The 24,168-nt window shown below is 42.0% G+C and overlaps 1 protein-coding gene across 6 annotated transcripts in view; it reads left to right on the forward strand.

The window, feature by feature from the left end:
• Positions 1 to 24,168, forward strand: part of FRMD3 (FERM domain containing 3) — a 234,146-nt gene that overhangs the window by 99,049 nt on the left and 110,929 nt on the right. For all 6 annotated transcript variants that reach the window (XM_005296806.5, XM_005296807.5, XM_024103352.3 and 3 more), the window contains 2 exons: positions 11,566 to 11,608; positions 23,816 to 23,894. In XM_005296806.5, coding sequence (XP_005296863.1) covers positions 11,566 to 11,608; positions 23,816 to 23,894 — 122 coding nt within the window. The remainder of the gene's footprint in view (positions 1 to 11,565; positions 11,609 to 23,815; positions 23,895 to 24,168) is intronic.

The raw sequence follows: 24,168 nt of genomic DNA on the forward strand, positions 1-24,168 counted from the left end.
ATTCCCTCAAAAGAGATTTCCTGCACAGTGAATCCTGCATTAAGGGCCACCCTCCATAAACAGTTCCTAGCCTTAAGCAAGCACATGAAATTATCCCCCAGAGATATCCAGTACAAATTTGTTCAAGATGTGAGAAGTCAAAAGGAGCAATCAGTACACCAATGGAGTAACTGGCTACTCGCTGTCAGGAATATATATTTTTATGCTAGTTGTAGGTTCTGTTTTGGCCTTTCTTGGGAGCTGCAGGATTGCTGCCTGGATGCTGAATTCATGGAAGCCAGTGGTACATACCCTGATCATGTTCTTTGAGGGACTACACTATATGCCCTTCAAGGCAGGGATGCTCTCTCGTCTGTACTGCACACAGCTCTGCTGAGCCCTAGTCCAGATTAGGGCCTTTGGACATTACCATAATATAAATATTAGGTACTACTACTCCTACCACTGCTGCTTATGGTTTTAAACAAATATTTGAGTCCCTTACTGTCTTGACCTCAGACAATGCATATCGGGTGATGAATATGAATTAAAAATATAATGAAATATCTTTTGTTCCAAGGAAGCAATGTTGTTTGTTCTGTATTTGTCTTCCCCTTACTCATGATCTTGATTGAGTTCACTTATCTGAATTTTGCCTGTGTCTGAGGTACAGGTAAAACTATGTGCCCCATGTCGCTGGAGCTTGTGATAAAATCTGTGCAATTTCACTGGCCTTTGTAAATGAATGAATAGGAGACTCTCCAGATCTTGGATGCACATTCTTCCCTCTGGGTTCCTACTACTGTGAAATGGTCAGCCCTGTATCACATAACCTGCTGGGGCCCAAAGATTGTAAACTGGTCTTGAAAATACTGGATGAAGTTCAGAAATATGCAGCTCAACAAAAAATATCTGGAACAGTACATTTGAAGTGATGATGTCAGAGTCATAGCTTTACATATACAGTTTTCCATACTTTCATTTGTATATTTCAGCTTCCTGAGATTAGTCACTTGTGCTAAAAAGTGAGGTCCCAGAAGATGAGTTGTATTGTGAGATATGAAGCTGTAGAGATACAGAAAGGTTGTGGAAAACATGAAATCACAGTTGGCCCTCAGAACAGAGGGTAGCGCCAATGGCAGTAGCACAAGTACTGCTCAGAGACTGCCACCTGCAAGCAATTGTAATCTTTAGAAGAGGCTTCCCAATTGTCTCACTATTCTCCCAGCCTCTGCAAGGAAGAAGAAAGCCCCTATTTTTCATAATATCTGCTGACTGATTAATTTGTTATTTCTTATAATAAAACAGGAATAAATGAATTCAAACAAAGTCTATAAACAGAGTACATTGGGCCCATTATGTGAAATCAAGATTGTGTTCTTGCATTATTAAAATAAGATTTTCTTCTTTTTAAAGCTGTGGAGTCTGGTGGTTTGACTAAGAGCTCTTCAGAACTTGATTTATGATAAACCATTGCAGTGTATAAATTATTTAGCATCATATGTTTGACAAGATGCTTCAGTGTCCCATATGCCAACAAGGTGGTGAAATTTTAGACAATAAATGATGTCTAACTTGCACAATTGCAGTAGCAAAGCCTTACCATTTGCATTTGTGCAACCTTAACATTGCATTTTATTCTAGTAGCAAAGCCGAAACAAGCACAGATCCCATATGAAAATAGTGTTGTTGAGGTGGATAGCAAATAATGCACAGAACAGTTTTGAACATTTAATAGAAAAATCTGATAACTAAAAAGTAAAGTTCTTGCTGCTGCAGAATTGTTTCTCCGGAGTTGTAAATTCTGCTGCTAGAGTTTCACATATGCCCAACTGCATAGTTACTTTCTCTGTAAATGTGACAATTGCTTCAATCTGGATATGATTCAGCGTGCCTAAGAATAAACTGACTAATATCTGTCATGTGTTTGTTCTCTCATGCTCTCCATAGGGGGAGAAGTATGTGTGGAGGAGTATCTTGTTTTGGTAGTTTTTTGTTGTTTATTTAAATATACCTGTTGCTATGTATATATATTAGAGAAGGCATGGTCAAAGACATATGCCTTGCTCTTAGGGGGGAATGTGATGAGGTTTGTGATGGTCCTTGATTCCTGGGGTTGTTCATTGCACAAACACAGACTGGCCCTTCAGAAAATTTAGAAGGCAGAGGACTAATGTGCTCTTATGGTAGTTTTGTGTTGCTGAAGAGATGTGCTGCAGTATTCTGTAGCATTGGAGTTTCCTAAGAGCTGAAGGCTTCATGCCCAGGTATATTGCATTGATGTAAAATGACAAAGACATGAATAACTGAGGCCAGGTCATTGTCCTCCAAGATGGGTGGAGTCTCCTGGCCAGCTGGATATGATGGAAGGCATTGCTTGTGGATGTTGCTATTTGAGAGCTTAGCACAAGCTAGGAATCAAAGAATGCTCCTGAACTACTGTCTGAATTGACAGTTGTGAGTATGTACTTTCAACCAAAGAAAGCTGCACTGTGGCTGAAAACTCTTGAAAATGCTTTTCTCTGCCCACCAGCTTTTATCTTGCTGGGGTTCAGCTTCAGCTAGCTCAGTGGTTCTCAAAGTTTTGTACGGTGACCCCTTTCACACAGCAAGCCCCTCTCCTTATCAATTAAAAACACCTTTTTATATATTTAAAACCATTATAAATGCAGGAGGCAAAGCAAGGTTTGGGGTGGAGGCTGACAGCTCGCGACCCCCCATGTAACAACCTTGTGACCCCCTGATGGGTCCCGACCCCCAGTTTGAGAACCCCTGAGCTAGCCGGTTTTCATCCATCAGCTGATCTTATTCAAATACTGCGCTGAGTCTGAGCCTTTTCTGAGCTAAGAATAATAGAGATTCATTCTGTCAGTTGATACAGCTTGAGTTAAGAGTCTTTAAGAAGTGCTCAGAATTATTTGTATTACTGACAGGTATGTTCATTTCAGGAGGAAACCCCCCAGGTAGTTTCGCAAAGCCACACAATGTTTAACACAGAGTGTCCAAAACGTCATCTTGCATCATTAAGACCTTTTGGCAGCTTCACTAAGTACAGGGTGCAGCTCCTGTCTTACAGAGCCATGCTGGCCAAGGAGAACATACTACACTTGCTCTCTAGAATTTGCACTAGGTCCGAGGTGGGGTTATGGTTTAAATAGAAGGAAGGGAGAGAAATTAGATAATTGCCAACCTTTGTGGACTGTGGTAGAAGAGTTGTTTACTACACCTACATGTAGCATGTTATAAAGCTATATATGAGGACTAGATTGTGGTTTTCATGCCACAGCCTCAGAGAAGGGCTTGATGTATAGCGCCAAGAGGAGCACTGGAGAGATTGTGTCTTAGACCTATAGATTAGGGTTAGATGATAGTTTGTGTGTATATGTAGTGGGAATCTCTCCAGTACTCCTCTAAGTAAAATTTTGTAATAAATAGTCAAAATCAATAGTGTAACTGTAAACACAATATTTAATTCTGCAATAGTATCACCAATTGAAATAATTTGTGAAGATTAATGTCTTTGAAATGATGATTTTACAAACCAAACAGATGCCTAAGCAATTTAATATGCATGCAAACAAAACTGAAACAAATCAGCCACTTTCCATCAATAGCACACGTACATCACTGTCTGCCGTATGCTGATGAATGCAGATTAGGGGCTTAACTGGTATAAATCACTGTAGCTCTATTGCCTTCAGTAAAATTGTGCTGATTTACTTCAGTAGAGGGTCTGGTTCTCTGAACGTTACTTTAATATTGAAATCAGATTTTGGAAAGGAACTGATATTTGGATTCAGAAGTCCTGTTTAGACATTATTTTGGAATATCTGGGTTTCCAACTAAGAGGGGTAAAGTATAAAGTATGATGAGCAGCAGAGTGAGGGCTATGGCAGTATCAGAATAACCTGGAGAGAAGCATTCTGGGTATTTTACTGTCCTTATGCAATAGTCATGGCAGCGGCTAAATTCGACCTAACCTCGTAGTGTAGACCAGGGCTCAGGCTCATGCTTCAGGGTTCCAGCTGGTCACCTGCAGGGATCAGGAAGGCATTGTTTTCCTCCCCCAATATATTCTGGGAGGTTTTTAAATCTCCTTCCTCTGAAGTATCAGGGATGGCCAGGGCTGGAGATGGGTCAGTGGATGGGGAGGGCCAGTGGTCTGAGGGGGCACCGAACATTCTCAGCGCTTAATGCTCACCTGCACAGATCTAACTGATCGCCATGTGTAGGATTGAGAAGGAATTTTCTCCCAAGTCAGTTTGGCAGTGACCTTGGGGTTTTTGTTGCCTTCCTCTGCAGCATGTAGATGAGGGTCACTAGTCAGGATTATGTGGGTATATCACATTCAATCATTTCCCTGCCATTGCAAGGGCCTCAAGCACTAGTGTACCTCACTCCCTCCTATTCTCTGCCTGTGGTACATAATAGTCTAGTCTTCTGTGGGACTCATTTATTTTGGTCTCATTTCCATTGTTGGGCTTAGTGTGCAGGTGTTGGGTCATGTCTGTGGTCTGTGATACACAGGAGATCAGACTAGATGATCTAGTGGTCTATTCTGGCCTTAAACTCTGTGACTCTGAGTGTTGCCTTTGAGCTCACTGGCCCAGAGAGTTGGCTGGATGAGACTGGATGGGTTCATCAGTGTAAATCTGAAATAAATGCTCAGCAGAAAGTGCATCTCAGTCCTTGCCCATTGTGGATCAATCAGTGAAACGCTGAAGCTCTGTCCATTCATGGAAGGTGCTGCTACTCGCACTGCCAGACTGTCATTTCTACTGAGGGGCACTAATATAGCCAAGGTCACAGCTGCTCCTCTCCTGCTATGATCTTATGTATGGTAATGCGAACAGCACCTCTATAATTATAGTAGCACCCAGGGGTGAAGTCAGGACTCATTATTCTAGATGCTGATCATACTCATTGGAAGAGACAGTCCCTTGCCCAAAGAACTTAGTCTAATTTAAGACAAGGCAGCCACAAGTGGGTTTGTCAAGTCATAGGAGGGCCTGGGGGAGGAAGGATGAAGGAAGTAGGAATAAGAACACATGTTTCCATGGATTAACTATGTGCTCTGCTTGATGGCTATGGATCATTGAACGTTTTTCCTCCTGAAGAAAAATACCAGCAGTCTGCGATCCTAGGGGTAGGAGTGCCAGCAGTATGCAAACTGGATGACATGGAGGAGTGGGAGAGGGGAAGAGAGATTGTGTCACAATGTTGCTTTCCTCGGGAAGTGATTCAGAATATGTGCTGGCATAGGGAAATAGGCAGCAGGGGACTAGGCTCGGGCCACACAAGCAGCTTCTTTTGCTGCTCCAAGTGGTGCTGATCATGAATTAAATAGGAGTATGTGGTTTTGGAGAGGATTCAACTCCAGTAACTGTGGGTTTCTCCCATGTCACATTACCGTATGTACATGCAGCTTGTGTGATATTCATTGTACAAAGCTGAAATATCTGCCAGGTCACACTACTGGTTTTCAGCCCGTAACAATACAGCTGAAGACCACCAGCACTGGTGGTCTTGTTCTTGTAGCTGCTTCTGGAACAGATTCATCCCTGGTCTGGTGAAGAACCCAATGCAGGGACTGAGAGGGGTTGGCTTATGCCACCGCTATTCTGGGGCTGCTGGGTGCTGCCCTAATGAGTGTCCCTGTAGAATGTCCCTATGGGCTGTTGTTATATCAATGCAGAATAGCCAGGTGGTAACAGCACACTCCTCTCTGCCTACAGCTCGTTCCTGGCCTGCTGTGGAAAGCCCCTGACATGCTTCCTATATTAGGAGCTCCTGCTGGGGATGTAGAGCTAGTAGCAAGGCTCCAGACCTGGTGGGCAGCCCCCTTACACTGGATATTGCCTGTGGGACACTTGGAGCTGGTGTTGATGATTTTGCATCAGTTCTGCCAGCATAAAGTGGGCACCCATGAATTCCCCCCGTCTGTGCCTGGGGGCCCTGTACTAGCTATAGCTGCTGTTACTGTTGTTTGGCCTTCTCTGTGTCTGTTCTTGACAATGATCTGAATGCACTCCTCAATATGTGATTGAACATTGTCTTCTGAATATGGTCATATTCATTCTATTTGTCAAATTTCCCCCTTCCCGCATCCTTGCAAAACAGAGGCCTGATCCAAAGTGCCCTGCCCAAAGCCTCCCATTGACTTCACTGGGTTTTGGGTCAGGCCCCAGGTTCCCATTGTTGGTCCATGATTTGTTCACCAATAACTCTTTATGGGCTTAATTTAGCTTTTTTAAGATCCCTGTTTTGGGGACAGTATGGTGTCTCCAAGGAGAGTAGCAGGGGATTGCAGCATTGGACTCTATGCTGTTTTCCTGCTCTGTGGGCTGCTGTAGAGTGTTGCTGGGCCATGGTCTTGGAGCAGTGTGAGGTGGTGGTGGGAGGTATGGGGACTGCAAGTATACTTGACCCTTACAACGTCCCTGAGAGGAGGGTTGGGAGGCTCTTTGCATTCTCCATACCCCACTGTCCTACCTCCTCAATCTCTCAGATGTATAAATAAGTGCTACGCATAATCTGTCCCCATATGTCAGTTAATTCTTTAAATGAAATAATCAGTTTGTTAAATATACGTATGTGGAAAAGTTCCGGTGCTTTCTGGGTTAAATAATATGTATTTTAAAATTGTTCTTTTAGCCCTGTGGTATCTTTTCTAACCATGAATTTTTTGCTGTGGAAGCATGCATAACACATCAGCATTGTGGATCAATAAGAGGACACCTGGCGTCGTAAATAGCTACTCAGTGCCACTTATCTGCTGATCAGAGGTGAATACTTTTAGGCTTAGTCTACACTAGCAATTTATGTTGGTATAACTGCATTGCTCAGGGCTGTGAAAAATCCACACCCCTGAGCGACGCACTTGAACTGACCTAACTCGCGGTGTAGACAGCAACAGCATTATGTTGACGGGAGGGCTTCTCCTGTCAACCTAGCTACTGTCTCTCAGGAAGGTGGATTACTACGCCAACAGGACAAGCTCTTCCATTGGTTTAGGTAGTGTCTTCACTGAAGCACTCCAGTGGCGCAGCTGCATTGATGCAGCTGCACTTTTGCAGCCTTTTAAGTGTCGACGTGCCATTAAAAAGTAAAGACCGTTTTAGTTAAAAATGCAGCACATAATGAGAAGCACCGCAGTTACTGGTGCATCCTAGGGGAGGGAAATAGGGGTCAAATTGCTTTAACGTTCAGAGATCCTATAGTTACTAAATTTTCAGTTATTATACTTGCCGGGCAACTAGAATGAATGAAAGGAGTTGGTCTGAATAAGATTAGATATTCACATTGTTCTGTAAATGTCACAAGGACCATCAGTGGCCTCTGAATGTCTCCAGTAATGCTGGTTAAAAATTGTAATTTCTATTCTGCATGAAATTCTGATATTTTGACATTTTGTTTTTGCCCCAAATTGGGACAAAAGGTCAAAATATTGCATTTTTTATGGAAAGGAAAGTTTAGAAAAAAATTCAATTTATAAATGTCAGAATATCCCATTTCAACATTTTTGCTAGAAACTAGATATTTTAACACTCCTGAATCAAAATATTTAATGTTGGCTAGGGTTGATATTAAATTGTGTCCGCCTGAGCTGCTGAGTTGCCACATGAGAGGTAGATGCTCCCATTCTTTTCTATGGGCCAGGCTCCCTGGTAGGACTCCATCTCCTGTATTGCATTATGGCAATGGGTTTCTCATGATTAAGAATCCGATTCTGTCACAGAGGTCACGGATTCCACGATTTCAACGGACCTCTGTGACTTCTTCGTCTTTAGCCAGCCGTGATGGTGGGGCTAGAGCAGCTGTCAGCCCCCACCCAGGAGCAGTGGTGGGATTGGAGTAGTGGCCTAGGGCCAGAACAGCAGCTGCTGGGGCTGGTGGTCAGCCCCTGCTGCAGGAGCAGCAGCTGGGGCTGGAGCAGCGGCCGGTCTGAGTCAACGCTGCAGAAGGAGTGGTGGGGCTGGAGCAGTGGCTGGTGGTCAGCCCCTGGCAGAGCTCCCACTGTTAGTTTTCCCCTCTTCCCCCCCGGGTATTTTTAGTAAAAGTCAGGGACAGGTCATGGGCTTCTGTGAATTTTTGTTTAATGCCCATGACCTGTCTGTGACTTTTACTAAAAATACCTGTGACAAAAAATGCATCATGGCCAGGGCCGGCTCCAGGCACCAGCGCAGGAAGCAGGTGCTTGGGGCAGCCAATGGAGAGAGGCAGCAAGTCCGGGTCTTCAGCGGCAATTTGGCGGCGGGTCCCTCAGTCCCTCTCAAAGGGAAGGACCGGCCGCCGAATTGCTGCTGAAGAATGAAGTGGCGTGGTAGAGCTGCCGCCGAAGTGCCGCCGATCGCGGCTTTATCTGTTTTTTTTTCTTCGCCGCTTGGGGTGGCAAAAAAACTGGAGCCGGCCTTGATCATGGTGGTTCAGCCAAAGGGGAGACCACAGCGTATCAAAGGAGATGCAGTCCAGCCAAGGAGTCCAATCCATAGAGAAGAATAAGGACATGAGGCACTCAAACTGTCTTCCATGAGGGAGTGCAGCAGCACAGGTGAACAGAGTTTAATGTCAAACTGACCTGAAAACATTGATTAATTTGGCTTAAACCCTCCCCCCCCCCATCTTAAATGAAACATTTTGTTTCAGTTTTCCAGGGGAAATTTGAAAAAAATCAGTACAATTTGAAATTTTCCCAAAGAAGATTTTGATTTTTGCATAAAGACTTTCTGTAGCAAAAACCATTGTGAGAATTCCCAAACAGCTCTAGTCTGCAGGGACCCTTTGCTGAGAAATACATCTCCCCTTCCTCACATGTAGAAGCCTTAATTTGGTCCTAAATATAAAAGCTATTCATAGTCTGAGTCTAAATATAACATGAGTATTCTGTGAGGTGTAGTCTAGGTTAATATCTATTTCTGCAAAGATAGAAGAGAGATATTAAGAGAAAATCTTTCAAAACTCTACATAGAACATTCAAAAAATATACAATGGTGGAGACTTTCAATGGCACAAACAACAGTTAGGTTGTCTGTGCTTTTGAAAATCTCCACCAATACACTACAGAAAAAACTGATATAACTGCTCAGATGTCTCAAATACCCAACTGAATGCTTCCTCCGCCTGTGTACTCAAACAAACTATTCTTAAATTCCCCTGATCCCCACTGATGGAAGGTCACCACAGAAATTTTATCTTTTAAGCACTGTTTTGATCTCTCTTTAACCTTGAAGCAAAAAATCTAATCTGATGAATTAGCCTCAGTTTTGCTTGGTAAATAATAGAAGCTGCAATATTTAACTGAAAGTCAAATCTGAGCAAAACAATTTTTTTCTTTTGGTGTTTGTGACACATGAACTAAATCTACATCCTAGCATTTTAAGGCACACACAGCTATGTACAGTGTTTTTCAGTCCTGGCATAGTGTATGGGAAACAGCAGAGACACTTACTTCAGCCTGGCCTTTTAAAAAGAAAATGGCAAACAAAAACAGCTTGCTCCAGTCAAGGATAAAAGGAACATTTCTTAACTCTCAAATTCTCCTGTATACCAAGTCAGCAGGGTCGTCACTTTCCAAGTGTCTCCTTCCTGCCCAAATCTGGGTCCAGGAGCATCCTGACCCTGGCTGAGTGGAGATGGGAGAGAGTGAAAGCTCCTTATATCCGTACTCTAATGAACTCCTTGTTAATCTCTTCCCTACTACTTTAGCATGGGTTATGTACATCCTACTGCAAACTCCTTAGAATATATTTCTTTAGTTTCCCCAATAATCATCTACTTCTCACCAAGAAATTCTCTAAAATGCATTATTCCAGTGCAAGGTGAACAACATTTTTTCATGTGTAATCTAAGCTATTTTGTAAATGGGGTCGAGGGGGAGGGGTATCAAATAAATACTAGTACATTTTCCAGTAAGTTAGTAATGGACGCTCTTTTAAAACACCACAGTTAAAAAAAACCTGCCTTTCTGTTTTTTTGTTGTTAATTTATTCCAGATTTAATTTTTTTCTCCAACTTCCTCTGCCCTAGGATGAAATGTGGTATGGGATATGTCAGGGAGGAGAAATGGGTTTCTTTTTGAGGCAGCTAGGGATGGGCTTCAAAATCAGCCTAACATAACTATGGAGCAGTGCCTGCCACCCAGAATACTGCTTAAGAGCCCTAAATTGTGAGTTGCACACATTCAGAAATGTATTTTTTAGAGGCACTTGTCTTTCATTAGCAATTGTACATGAGAAACCTGCTCCACCACTAATTACAGCTGAATTTAGCTGCTTCTTCAGGCAATTGCCAGTTTGTTTTTAAATTAAATTACTGTACCTCTCCATTAGCAAATGCTGTCCTTGCACTTGTTCTGCATGTTGGTACCATTACAATAGTTATGACAGGCAATACTACAGACATTATAGGCACTGAAAAAGCCCCTTTCTCTTGGTATTTTTTTTTACATTCCTTAGTGTCCCTGTACAACTTTTAAAGGTTGATTTTAAGCCTGCATGGAATGAGTTAAAAAGAACCCTGTGGTGCAAGGCCCCACAGCGTTGATTATGCTTAGTAAAGCTGAACAGCACACTTGCTGACCAACTGCTGCTGCAGCACAAATCTCATTTTAATGTGGAGATTTTTCATGTACAGGAAAAATCTCAGTGGAAAGGCTGCTGACCATGGGCAAAAGTGACAATTGAGTATCAACCCATCCATACATCAGTCAAAACAGCTGCCTCAGTGGCTCAGCTCAATGTTATTGCAATTGCTAGTTAAGTGCCCTAGTCCATCTACTGCTGAGATTTGAGTCCAAGATATTTGTATAGGTATGAGTCCATCTTGCAGGACTGAAAATCTCTCCCCAGCCTCATACTGTTTATTGTTCCGAAGCAGACAAAAATTTACTAATGTTAGCCATTATTACCCTGTACCCCACGGACTGTGAAGAGACCAAAACATGTCCATAATCACCCATTGTGCATTGTATGATCCTATTAGCGACACCATTCAATTTAAAATGTGTTCTTTGTCCGGTCCCATTTTTGTTTTTGATCAAGTTTCCAGTTCTTGCTGGAAAAGGATAGGAACTTGTACGCTGATATGAGTTGAGAGTGTAAGATTTAGTATATGCAGCAGCTGTAAGGACTGTACTAGGTATCCAGTTCATTAATGGGATTAGCAAATATAGGTTTTAGATTCTGAATGTTCTCTCTCCTTATTTCCAAACATGTACATCTCCTTTGGAATAGAGGAGAAAAAAATAAGGTCTAAATCGCTGCTGGGGACTGATCAGTGGAGCCACTCTGCTTGAATGGATCTCTTTGGAATGCTTGTTTTATCATGCCAAATAGAGACAATAAATAGCAATTCTTACTCTATTATTAGAACATCATTCATGTATATAATTGTGCCATACTCTCTATATATACTATGGTTATACTGTAACACAATGAAGTTGTTTTCTCTACCTTTGAGGTGCCCCTATAAATTAGCTTTTACTGGAAAATGAAAATATTGTGTGTCAGTTTATCACAGCCTCTTAATTTTAAGTATGTGCTGTACTGTACAACACGTTAACTGCTGACCTCTGCTCTTTCTTTTCAGCACTGGCTTGAGCCCAACAAGTCTATCTCCAAGCAAATGAAATGTAAGTGCTAACAGCCTACTTTATGTCTTGGTACCCTGTTTTGAAATGCCCATGAGTTGTGTTGTTTGTCTGCAGTCATTTATAGTGTGTTTTGTTTGTTTCCTGGTGCAAGAAGGTCTTTTGTGTCCTTGCTGAAGCCCTGAGAACTCTACACTATCCTCAGTACTTCTGATACTGTACAGCACTTACCATCAAGGCCCTTCATTATGACTACAAACTTTCTGGGTTAAGACTCAAACCAGATGCCTGACAACATCTCTGGAGTGATTCAGTGCATCCTTCCCTCATGAAAAGAACTGAGTGCTCTGGCTCTGGTTGTGCACCCAGTCCTTTTCAGACTATAGAAACAAGACACAGTGGCAATCAAATTGGAGTCTTCTGCCTTGTGGCAATGCAGAGTGTGAAGACTGGTCCACACTGAAAAGTTACATAAGCATAGAATGTCTCTCAGTGGTATGAAAAATCCACTTCCTCCCCCCGAGAGACTTAGTTAAAATCAAGCTAACCCCCTGTGTAAACAGTAGTATGTCAGCATAAGAATTCTTCCGTCAACCTCACTATTACCTCTTGGGGAGGGATAGCTCAGTGGTTTGAGCATTGGCCTGCTAAATGCAGGGTTGTGAGCTCAATCCTTGAGGGGGCTACCCAGGGATCTGGGGCAAAATCAGTACTTGGTCCTGCTAGTGAAGTAGGGGGGCTGGACTCAATGACCTTTTGAGGTCCCTTCCAGTTCTATGAAATAGGTATATCTCCATATTACCTATAGTACTCCCTCCCATTGCTGTAGTAAGTGTCTACACTGAAATTCTACAGAGGTGCAGCTGCAGCTGTACTGCTTTAGTGTTTTATGTGTAGATACAGCTTTATATGATCAGTTTAGTCCAGTAATCTCAAATGCTAGATAATTTCAGTGGGCTGCTAAATACCAGCAACAGTCAAGCAGAAAATTACAACATGTGACATTTGGCTATCAATTAATTTAAGGGTAGTCTTATTTTAAAAAGTCTTTTTTATTTCTCCCCCTCCCCTGTCCTGTCCCCACGTCCGTCTCCTCCCCTCTCCCCCGGAAGGGAGAAAAAAGGAGTGAGGTAGGAGGGAAAAGGAGAGTGACACAGAATCCTAGGACTGGAAGGGACCTCAAGAGGTCATCTAGTCCAGTCCCCTGGACTCCTGGCAGGACTAAGTATTATCTAGACCATCCCTCATAGGTGTTTGTCTAACCTGTTATTAAAAATCTCTAATGAGATGAAAATTTCACAGCCTTCCTAGGCAACTTATTCTAGTGCTTAACAACCCTGACAGGAAGTTTTTCCTAATGTCCAACCTAAACCTCCCTTGCAGCAATTTAAGCCCATTGCTTCTTGTCCTACCCTCAGAGGTTAAGGAGAAGAGGTGAAATTTAATGTTTTCCTTTATATACTATGCAAAAAATAATAATAATTTGTAAGCAAATGTATTGATTGGAAGATCACTGACTTCCACCAGTTCAGTGGTGTGACGTTCTTTAAAACATCATCAGCAAACACATATTTCTTGAATGGTTCTTATTTCCAAGCTGGATCTCTTTTACAGCCTGCTGCCATTATAGGTTTTCCCTTCTAGTGAGAGAATGGTATGGTAGACCTCAAATCAATGACGGCTACACTCAGAAGGACTTCAAGGCTTCTGAAATATGCTGCTCAAACAGTTTCACTTTTGTTTCTACTGCCTGTCCCTCCCTTCTCACATTTATCTCCAGACTTCTTCTCCTTGTCCACATCTATTCCGCCCTCAACAATCTTCTATTCATTGAACTTTATGAAACTTTGCACTTTTAGAGAGAGGTAAGGGATTGACTCTGTGTACACAAATTTGCAGAGGGAAATAGGGGTGAGGTCTGTTGTTTGTAGGGTTACCATATTTAAACATTAAAAAAAGAGGATACGCCACGAGGCCCTGGCCCCGCCCCTCCCCTTCCCCAGCCCCACCCAACTCTGCCCCTTCCTCGCCCCTTCCCCAAAGTCCCCGCCCCAACTCCGCCCCCTCCCCTGAGCGCCCTGCATTCCCCCTCCTCCCTCCCAGCCACGCGAAACAGCTGCCTGAGCGCTACTGGCTTCATGGTTTGCCGGGCAGCCCCCAGACCTTCAGACCCTGCGCCCCCGTCCGGGCGCTTCCCCTCCCGGGCTCTGGCTGAGCTGGGGAAGCGCCCGGCCGGGAGCGCAGGGTCTGGAGGTCTGGGGGCTGCCCCGCAAACCGTGAAGCCGGTAGCGCTCGGGCAGCTCGGCTCTTCAGCTGCACAGAGCTGAGGTGTCTGGGGGGAGCAGCAGCAGCTGCCGCCGCTGCCGCAGGGGAATCCACCTGCAGCTCGCAGCCTGCCGGAGCCGCTCTAAGGTAAGCTGGGGACTGGGGCAGGGATGATGGCAAAACAAAGCTGGGAGTATTTTCCCGGACATGTTCGGCTTTTTGGCAATTCCCCCCGGACGGGGATTTGAGGACCAAAAAACCGGACATGTCCGGGAAAATCCGGACGTATGGTAACCCTAGTTGTTCGTCACCTCTATATATTATTTATTTACTTAAAACATTTTTGCTGTTAACAAGCATGTTATCTCTGGAGAGACAAATCCACAGTTTGAAAACTGCAAAACTAAGCATCTCTGATGGTATCTTCTGGACTGAGCACTGAGTCCCATTGGGTAGATAGAAAGATTAACCTAAATAATGTATACAGAAGCCCCTGGAACCCCATAAGATTGAGTCCCTAATCCATGAACTATTGGAACTTCATTTACAAAACTGTTCTTAAATACTACATGAATATATTGTCCCATACTATAGAATTAGAATTTATAATCCCTATTCCATGATGAGATACATTATAGCTCAAAGATATCTTAATTAAAACCATCTTTAGATAGATTTTTTCCTCAAAAAGCATTTTATCAAAAAAATTCAAATTTAAATAAAAAAATCCGATTTTTTAAAAATCATTTATTTTTATCCACCCTGTTAATGTGCATTTTATCCAGCAGAAAGCATTTTTGTTCTTGTATAAATCAACAATATCTAATGTATCTCAGAGAGGTTCAGATTCAAAAGCCGGTTTTATAAATTAAGGGTATTCACTAAATTAATTAATTAATTAATTAAAAAATAAATGAAATCATGATTCCAGGTGAGCCAAAAGAAAACCTGAGATCAGTAGAGGATGAGGAGTGTGAAAACAAGAGCAAGGAAGTGATTGGTAAACAGATCATACAGTACGCCCTTCAATTAAAAACTTCTGTGTTAGGGGACTGGAGGAGAGGGATGGCAGGGAGTATTTTACATGGAATATATTAGATAGGGACTTTATGTAAAAATAATAGTAAGCATAATACAGAGAATTCAGAAAACAGTGATACACTGTCATGAGGGACATCCGTTTCCTTATGGTGCAAAAATAGGCTGTTCTTACTACTAACGATTTAAAATGTTCTAAACTTAATTGACCAGTGAGATTTAGATAGGATTACGAAGCTCTTGGTTAGATAGAGCAAAAGTCGAGAAGAGCATGGAAAAAACCCATTTGTGTCTGTAAGCAGGCTGTTTACTTGATCTCAGCTGGCATATGTGGGGATTTAATTTTCCTCCAGCACAGTACCAAGCTTTCTATATGTTGTATTCACAGAGAGTGCAGCATTGATGAGCAGACAGGAATGGATGGGAATAGTTTTCTTATGCATATTTTATCAGAGACTAGATTTCTTGGTGTTGAATAATACATAAAACAATTCAAACATAATCCCTATATTTAGTCATGTTACATAGCTATCATATTTCAGCAGCCATACGTTCAATAGGTTATAATGATTCTTGTAAGAAAGTCTTAAGGTACACCGGATAAGTGTTATTGATTCTTATATGATGCTCTGCAATTTCCTCCTCTTTAACTATGGTAAAAGTGTTGTTTATATCTAGTAAGAATACCTGGAAGTGGGGAGGAATCTCTGAACATGCTCTGTTTTGTCATGTGGCAATACATTAGCCTGTTTTGGGACAACACGGTATGAGTGCTGCCACAGCACCCAGTCTTTCTCCTAGCATATTACTTTTAGTTTTCCACCTTCATTAGTAAGTGGAGTGCATCAGAACATGTGATGCACAAGTTCTAAGTATACCCCCTTGCCATTTTTACTGCGCGTAGTTCTGCCTGTGAAAGGAAACATGCTGTATTAGGCTTTGAAGGGTCTCCAATTCCTTGAACTATTGCCAGTTTCATTTTGTACTGGTCAAAAATCTGTCCACGGCTAGCAATCAATAGGTTTGTGCTGCACACTTCAGACTTCTTGCCAGTGGGATCAACTTACGCTAATGTATTATTGGAAAATTCTCAAAGGTGCCCCTTTGGTAAGTAGGGTAGACATGTCTTTGTAGAACTAAGAATGACATTTTTGTTCTCTTTTGTACACATCTGTCCTTGGGGTGAATTTGCTATTTTAAGAGTCATAAAGAGAAAGCAACACTCCCTCCTCTCGCCTCCCAAAATGTTGATCTATAAAGTTTCCTTCTCCCTCCACCACCCCGCCAAGCTTCTTGAGGTAAATTCTGATCCTGGTTATGCCAGAATGGCTCCTACTGACCACACTCAGCACTGCTGTTGAATTCCAGGGTGCTATTTGTCCAACCTTTTTTTTGTTTGTTTTTAAAGTAAATTGTGTGTGTACTACATACTGTAGCCATTCTGTAAACTTGGTTCATTGGGGTGAAACATCGAGTCCTATGGAGTCTAGTTCCCGACTGGCCTTTGTGATTGTTATGGAAGGAAATGATATGGTAGAAGGAAGAAAATCTGTGAAGATCAGTTCTGTGGCTTGATTGGTAACATATTGCTCTACCATGCACAAAATCAGAGTTCACATTAAGCTTCAGCAGCCTGGCTCCTAGGATGAGCTGGAATGATATTCTTGGCAGGGGGCCATTGCAATTTGTTAATCTCTCACCACCTCCACTCTAAATGACATCGCTATCTGGGAGTACTGTAATTTGTTTGCTATGCCAGCCAAAAGGGGTCGGGCAGCAGCTCTCTCAGAACATGTGCACCTGATGCTCCCGAGAAGAAATGAAGTTAGGTAGTCCAGAATGAAGAGAGATGCAGAAATTAGACCTGTTCAGCACTTCATAACAAAATCTTAAATCAAGCAAAGCTCACCTGACTTTCATTGTTGCAGTGAAACCTAAACCAAAGGCCAGGTTTGTCTAAGGCAGTGGTTCCCAAACTTTAACAACCTGTGAACCCCTTTCACTAAAATGTCAAGTCTTCAAACCCCCTCCTAAAAATGAATATTTCCAGGGATTTTCTCCTTTACCTGAGTATAAATTATAAAAGCAGTGATCTTGAAAATATAAAATTTGTTTTTATGACATGCTTATTACACACTATTTATTAATTATTATTTATCATTACAGTATTTTTATTACATTATGAAAACGGCAACATTCTTCCAAGATCTCACTTTCATAGCTTGTATCACTTTGAAGAAGCCTGTTATAAGACAAGGCTCCTATGTTTCATCAAGGAGTATCAGTTGTGAAACCAGCATGGAAGTATTTAAGAAGCCAACTTAAAAAGTTCCTCCTACACAAGCATTCAGGTCTTGAGCAGTCCAGGCAAACAATGCATGTTACAACAAAGTTTAAACTTGTTCTTCATAATAATTTTAAAAACAATACTAGCTGCCTATTTAATTTTAAAAACAGCAAAAAATATCCACCTCCCTTTCCATTTCTTATAAGGAGTCATAAAGTTTAAATCTTCTCTGTGTGATAGATATGCTTGGTTTGATCCGCTTAGCTCTTGAAAGTCCAGGGGCTCCGGGCTGCTGGCCCCATGGTGCCCGGGCTTCCTAGGGACAGCTCTGTCCACCATTAGGGAATTTTTTTCCGAGAGCCCCCTGTAACATTTTGCGAACCCCCAAGGGTTCACGAACCCAGTTTGGGAACCACGGGTCTAAGGGTACATTTACACTGCAATTAAACCCCGCAGCTAGGCTATGCCAGCTGACTTGGGCTTGGGCTGTAAGGGACTGTTTAATTGTGTGGTAGATGTTTGGGCTCAGACTGGAGCCTGGGCTCTAGGACCCTGCAGGGTTGGGGGTCCATGAGCTTGGGCTGCAGCCTGAGCCCAAACATGTACACCACAATTAAACAGCCCCTTAGCCTGAGCCCCATGAACCCAAGTCAGCTGGCATGGGCCAGCTATGGGTGTCTAATTGAAGTGTAGACATACCCTAAGTGCTCCGAGTTTTAAAAACTGTCTGAAACTTGATTTTACTTGAGTTTGGTTCTAACTTTTCTGCAGACCGTTAGAAACAGACACTGAGAAAAATTCAGTGGACATGACTCCATGCAAAGCCAAATGGGTAGAAAGGGTTTGCATGAATCCTTGTTTAAGTAGTTTTTTAAAATCCTATATTCCTTCCCATATGATCCCTTCCAAGGCTTGTTAAAATTCTTTGAATCATTAGGTTTGTCAACAGGCTGTGCTGTCTTCCTGCCTGTGTTGTACAGTAATTGAGGAAGACCCTGTGACGTGGAATTTATGGTGCATTTGGTATCCTTCTCCTCCCCCTCCCCCGAAACGAAAACCAAAAAAACCCACCACATACAGACTAGCATCCTCTCAGGCTCACTTACATGTATTCAGCAAGTGGATTTCATAAACATTTGATTTACTTGCCAAGAGGGGAAGCAGAATAGTGGCATATGTTCAGGATTCTCCAGAGATTCTTCTGCAGAGTTGATGAACAATAAAAAATATTTGGATACTAGACTTTTTTTTAAGCCTGCTAGCTTCTAAGATGTTAACATTGCCCAGGCAACATGGAACATCACTGAGGTATGCAGAAAATTTTCTGCATACTTGCATTCTCAGGAATACAGAAATAACGTAAACATCTGTTTTTGGACTTCAATGCCTGCCTCTCTTTCATGTTATCGGGTGAAAGGAACAGTGTTATTGGGGGTATATATGGATCCCTGTCGCTCTGTCCTCATGCAAAGGCAGCTTGTTTAAGAAATCCTGCCAGTTGGCATGCTTCCCTACTTGCCACCCATCCACCTGAAGTTTCTGGATTCATTTTTACACCTGTTTTTCACTAGCTTGTGTTTCCAGAGAATTTTTCTTATATAAATAGCTGTTCTCCAGAATAGGGTTGCTTTTGATGATGATCACTCTGTGAACAAAGTGACTGAAGAAGTGAGTGTATAGTTTTTTTTAGGCAAATCATTCTCCTGAAACTGTCTAGTCAACTCTCTCTGCCTTGTATTTGAAGAGCAGAGCTGTTCAGGTGGGTTTGTTCTGAAACATTTTTTAGACAGATACTCATACACCAGTGTGTGTGCTGAAAGGACACAAGGCACTCATTATTCTAGAAAACATGTTTGATGCCTAGTTTCAATTAAGAACTTCTTACAATTAAGTGTTGCTTTAGCACATAGTATAGTCTGCAACTGGGTATAAATACACCTCTAGCTCGATATAAAGCTGTCCTCGGGAGCCAAAAAATCTTACCGTGTTATAGGTGGAACCACGTTATATTGAACTTGCTTTGATCCACTGGAGTGCGCAGCCCCGCACCCCTGGAGCACTGCTTTACCGTGTTATATCCGAATTCGTGTTATATCGGGTCGTGTTATATCGAGGTAGCGGTGTAAAAACATTACAGTGAATTGCCTGGAAACATGCCAGGTAATGTGTAAAGTTCCTTCACATGGAATTTGTTTCTTGATTTACTGCAGCTGACAGTTTCAATGTATGGTGTAATTCAAGTGGGTTTTATTCCATTTAGTTTCTTCACCTCCCGAGTTCTGTTAGTATATAAACTGGTGAATTAATAACCTCATTGTTAGGAAGTTGCACCCAATGCAATTCTTTGTGCTAAAATCCTTTGAAATAATTATAATTATGAATATATTTAAGCAATTTGGCAAAGCCTCATAGGAGGAAATCATGACAAAGCCTTAGGGCATTTTTTGTACAGCAGCTGGTCTTTATCTGACAGATAAAGGACTGCTCTAAAAGAAAAGCCTTATAGCTACTATAAACCCAATTATATTTTCCTTGGGGTTTTTTTTTTTTTGGTGGAGAAATTTTCTTTTGAAAATGAAGTTCTGTTTTATTTGTTACTGTTTCCACTTTTAATGTTTGAGTGATTGGTTGAACGTAATTCTGTTTTAGGAAGGTGACTGGCAAGCTTGATAATCATGTTTCCCTTGAACCAGTAATGTTTGTTGCTGTTCTTGTGGTCTTGCCTGCTGTCATAAAATGTATAGGAATGTGTGAGAGAGAGGATTATTTTTTCTTGCTGTTGACTTCAGTGCAGTAATATACTCAAAATGAGGACTCTACTAGCTAATCACTTACAATTAAAAGATTGTTTACTAGGATTTACTAGGTTTACAATTATTTTAAAAGTAAAATGGGGGAAAGAGAACTTGTATGAGTCCCCCCCCCAAAAAAATGTTGATTGATTCTATCTCGTTTATCAATGGGGGGGGGGAAAGAGAGTACTGTACCTAATATCCTATATTTCTTTGAATCTAAGGTTATCTTGTAATCACTTTCCTGGGATTGGATAGATAGGGCCAAATTCGTCTGAACAACACTGTAATTAGGATCATAGGACAGTTCACCTCATACAAGTACTGAAGTACAATCTCTTTATCATGAAAATGCAACTTACAAATTTAGTTTTTTTTGTTACATAACTGCAGGGCCTCCCAGAGGATACAGGGGGCTTGGGGTCTTCAGCGGTGGGGGTCCTTCCGCTCCAGGTCTTCGGGGCACTTCGGCGGCGGGTCCCCGAGCGAGTGAAGGACCTGCTGCCGAACTGCCGCCGAAGACCCAGAGTGGAAGGAGCCCTCGCCGCCAAATTGCCGCCGAAGACCCAGAGTGGAAGGAGCCCTTGCCGCCAAATTGCCGCCGAAGACCCGGAGTGGAAGAAGCCCTCGCTGCCAAATTGCCACCGAAGACCCGGAGCGGAAGAAGCTCTGAGTCTTCGGCAGCGGGTCCTTCACTCGCTCCGGGTGTGTTCGGCGGCACTGAAGGACCTGCTGAAAACTCTCATGGGGGCCCCTGAAAACTCTCGTGGGGGCCCCTGTGGGGCCTAGGGCAAATTACCCCACTTGCCCCCCTCTGGGCAGCCCTGCATAACTGCACTCAAAAACAAAACAATGTAAAACTTTAGAGCCTACAAGTCCACTCAGTCCTACTTCTTGTTCAGCCAATCGCTAAAGAGAAACAAGTTTGTTTACATTTATGGGAGATAATGCTGCCCCATTCTTAATTACAGTGTCACCTGAAAGTGAGAACACGTGTTCGCATGGCATTGTGTAGCTGGTGTCGCAAGATATTTGCGTGCCAGATGTGCTAAAGATTCATATACTGCTTCATGCTTCGGCCATCGTTCCAGGGGACATGCTTCCATGCTGATGATGCTCGTTAAAAAAATGATGAGTTAATTACATTTTGTGACTGAACTCCTTGGGGGAGAATTATATGTCTCCTGCTCTGTTTTACCCGCATTCTGCCATATATTTCATGTTATAGCAGTCTTGGATGATAACCGAGCACATGTTCATTTGAAGAACACTTTCAATGCAAATTTGACAAAATGCAAAGAAGATACCAATGTGAAATTTCTATAGATAGCTACAGCACTTGATCCAAGATTTAAGAATCTGAATTGCCTTCCAAAATCTGAGATAGACGAGATGTGGCGCATGCTTTCAGAAGTCTTATAAGAGCAACATTCTGATGTGGAAACTACAGAACCCAAACCACCAAAAAAGAAAATCAGCTTTCTGCTGGTGGCATCTGACTCAGATGATGAAAATGAACATGTCTGTCTGCTCTGCTTTGGATCGTTATTGAGCAGAACCAGTCATCAGCATGGATACATGTTCTTGGTAATGGTGGTTGAAGCATGAAGGGACATATGAATCTTTAGCACATCTGGCATCTAAATATTTTGCAGCGCCGGGGGTAACAACAGTGCCATGCAAATTCCTGTTCTCGCTTTCAGGTGACATTGTAAACAAGAAGCAGGCAGCATTATCTTCTGCAAATGTAAACAAACGTGGTTGTCTGAGCAATTGGCTGAACAAGAAGTAGGACTGATTGGACTTGTAGGCTCTAAAGTTTTACATTGCTTTATTTTTGAATGTAGTTTTTTGTACATAATTCTATGTTTGTAAGTTGCACTTCCATGATAAAGAGATTGCACTACAGTACTTGTATTAGGTGAAGTGAAAAATACTATTTCTTTTGTTTTTTACAGTGCAAATATTTAGTTAAAAATAAAGTGAAGACTGTACACTTTGTATTGTGTGTTGTAACTGAAATCAATATATTTCAAAATGTCAAAAACATCAACAAATATTTAAATAAATGGTATTCTGTTATTGTTTAACAGCAGGATTAATTTTTAATCGCTTGACAGCCTATATCTATATCTATTGTGATGGGGCAAGGCCAGATGGCTACAGTAAAGTAGTGAGGAACAGGTATGTTAGCCCCAGGCTAAACAAATCCCTGGTACCATGATAACCAAATGGCAGTTGCTCCAGGTTAATCAAGTCACCTGGGGCCAATTAAGATCCTTCTAGAAGACAGAAGAGACAGCTAGATTGATTGGGACACCTGAAGCCATTAAGGACTGGCTGGAACTAGTTAAAAGCCTCTCAGTTAGTCAGTGCGGGGTGGGTGTCAGGAGCTATAGGAGGGAGCTGTGCTGTTGGAGGAACGAAGTAGTACGAATCCATATCAGGTGCAAGGAAGGAGGCCCTGAGGTAATTGTGAAGAAGATATTGAGTGGGGGCTGCTATGGGGAAGTAGCCCAGGGAATTGTACATGCCCTATTTCCAAAAAGTCAGCTTTCATAGCTGCTAAGTTTAGGGTCCCTGGGCTGGAGCCTGGAGTAGAGGGCGGGCTCGGGCTCCCCCCTCCCAGTAATCACTGATACTGGGAGACAACAGAGACTGTGTGAGGGAGGGTTGTTTCTCCTCCCCTCCCTTGCTGGCTTATGATGAAAATGGCTCAGTAGACTGTGACCCTTGCCTCTAGAGAGAGAAGGGCTATGTGGAGGGTCACAGTGAGCCTCTGAGGCTAGCAAAAATCCATCAGGAAACGTAGGACCCACGGAGTCAAGGACAGAACTTTGTCACACTATCTATATATAAAATCTGTGGTGATTCCTCCTGACTGAATAAGTCATGGTCTCTTACTTTCACATTAGTAGTGCTCTGCTCTCATGGTTCTCTCACCCTAGCATGATTATCAGAAGAGGATACTTACTAGATAATAGGCCTCTCTGGGCTGCAGTTACACTTAAGTGTTCACTGGAAACTACATTATTGGAATAGAACTTCAGAATCTCCCTGCTGCTGTGTTAAGGCATGAAATAAGAAAGTATAAAGCTATGTTCATTAATATACAATATATATATTAGTGTGTGTGTATATGTGTATATATATATCTGTGTGTGTATACTAGGCAAATACTAGAATGACAGCTGAAATATCAGCTCAGTGAAATAGATATAGATTGTTACTGTAATTTTACTGGAGTAATTAAGCACTGCATATATCATCTTTAGAGAGATTAAAACATTAAACTTAATCAAACCCCATTGCTGATACAGTAATTCAGTTTGAGATTTGATTATCTGATAGTGATGATGCACTCTAATTACAAAACTGTCAGATACAGGTAAGTTGTTTGCAGACACTCTTAAAATATACAAATGAAATTCAATGAATGGCTTGTTCTGTTTTGTAATCTAGGCATTACCATTAGCAGGAAAAACAGTTATACATGACATATTTGCACTTCACTGCAACAAGATAGGAGATTAAAGCTTCCGATTTACTATGTTAGTTGACATGAAAAACAATTACATTTTATTCCACTGCATGGGTTGAGCAATAAATACTGTGAGGTTCAAAACCATGTAATAATTGATTTGCATAGTTTGGCTGGATCCTGCATATGCTTTGGGCTTTCCTGTCATATGTTTCATTGAGTTTTTTTATTTTTTGTTTTTGTTTGGTGCGCTGCCTGATATTGCAGAGCTAATCATCTCACGGGCTATTTTGTAAGAACGTTGAAAGCTTCTCCTGGAGTGTGATTGAGGTGGTGATCTTTGCTGCTGTTCTCATGCCTTTTTATTTTTTTTTATAATGTTTCAGCTCATCCACCATATACCATGTGCTTTAGAGTGAAATTCTACCCACATGAACCCTTGAAGATTAAAGAAGAGCTCACCAGGTATTTTTTTCTGTCTGTGCATTTAATGTAAATCTTTACCAAGTCAGAAAATTATGCATTTAGTTGCAGGATTGGTCTCCCTTGGTTCACGGCAAAACGTAACATCACATATGCTGTGCTAAACATTTGAGCTGTTGCTAGCATTTATTTAACATATATTTATCTTTCACTTTTCCAAGCACTCTTTGGGAGCTTAACTGATGAACATAAACGAGTGGTGACAGAGTGTGGGTTCCAACGGAATGCACCATAGATTGAGGCAGTCAGTGGTTAG

Source organism: Chrysemys picta, chromosome 6, assembly GCF_011386835.1.
Source record: "Chrysemys picta bellii isolate R12L10 chromosome 6, ASM1138683v2, whole genome shotgun sequence".
Taxonomy (NCBI): domain Eukaryota; kingdom Metazoa; phylum Chordata; order Testudines; family Emydidae; genus Chrysemys; species Chrysemys picta.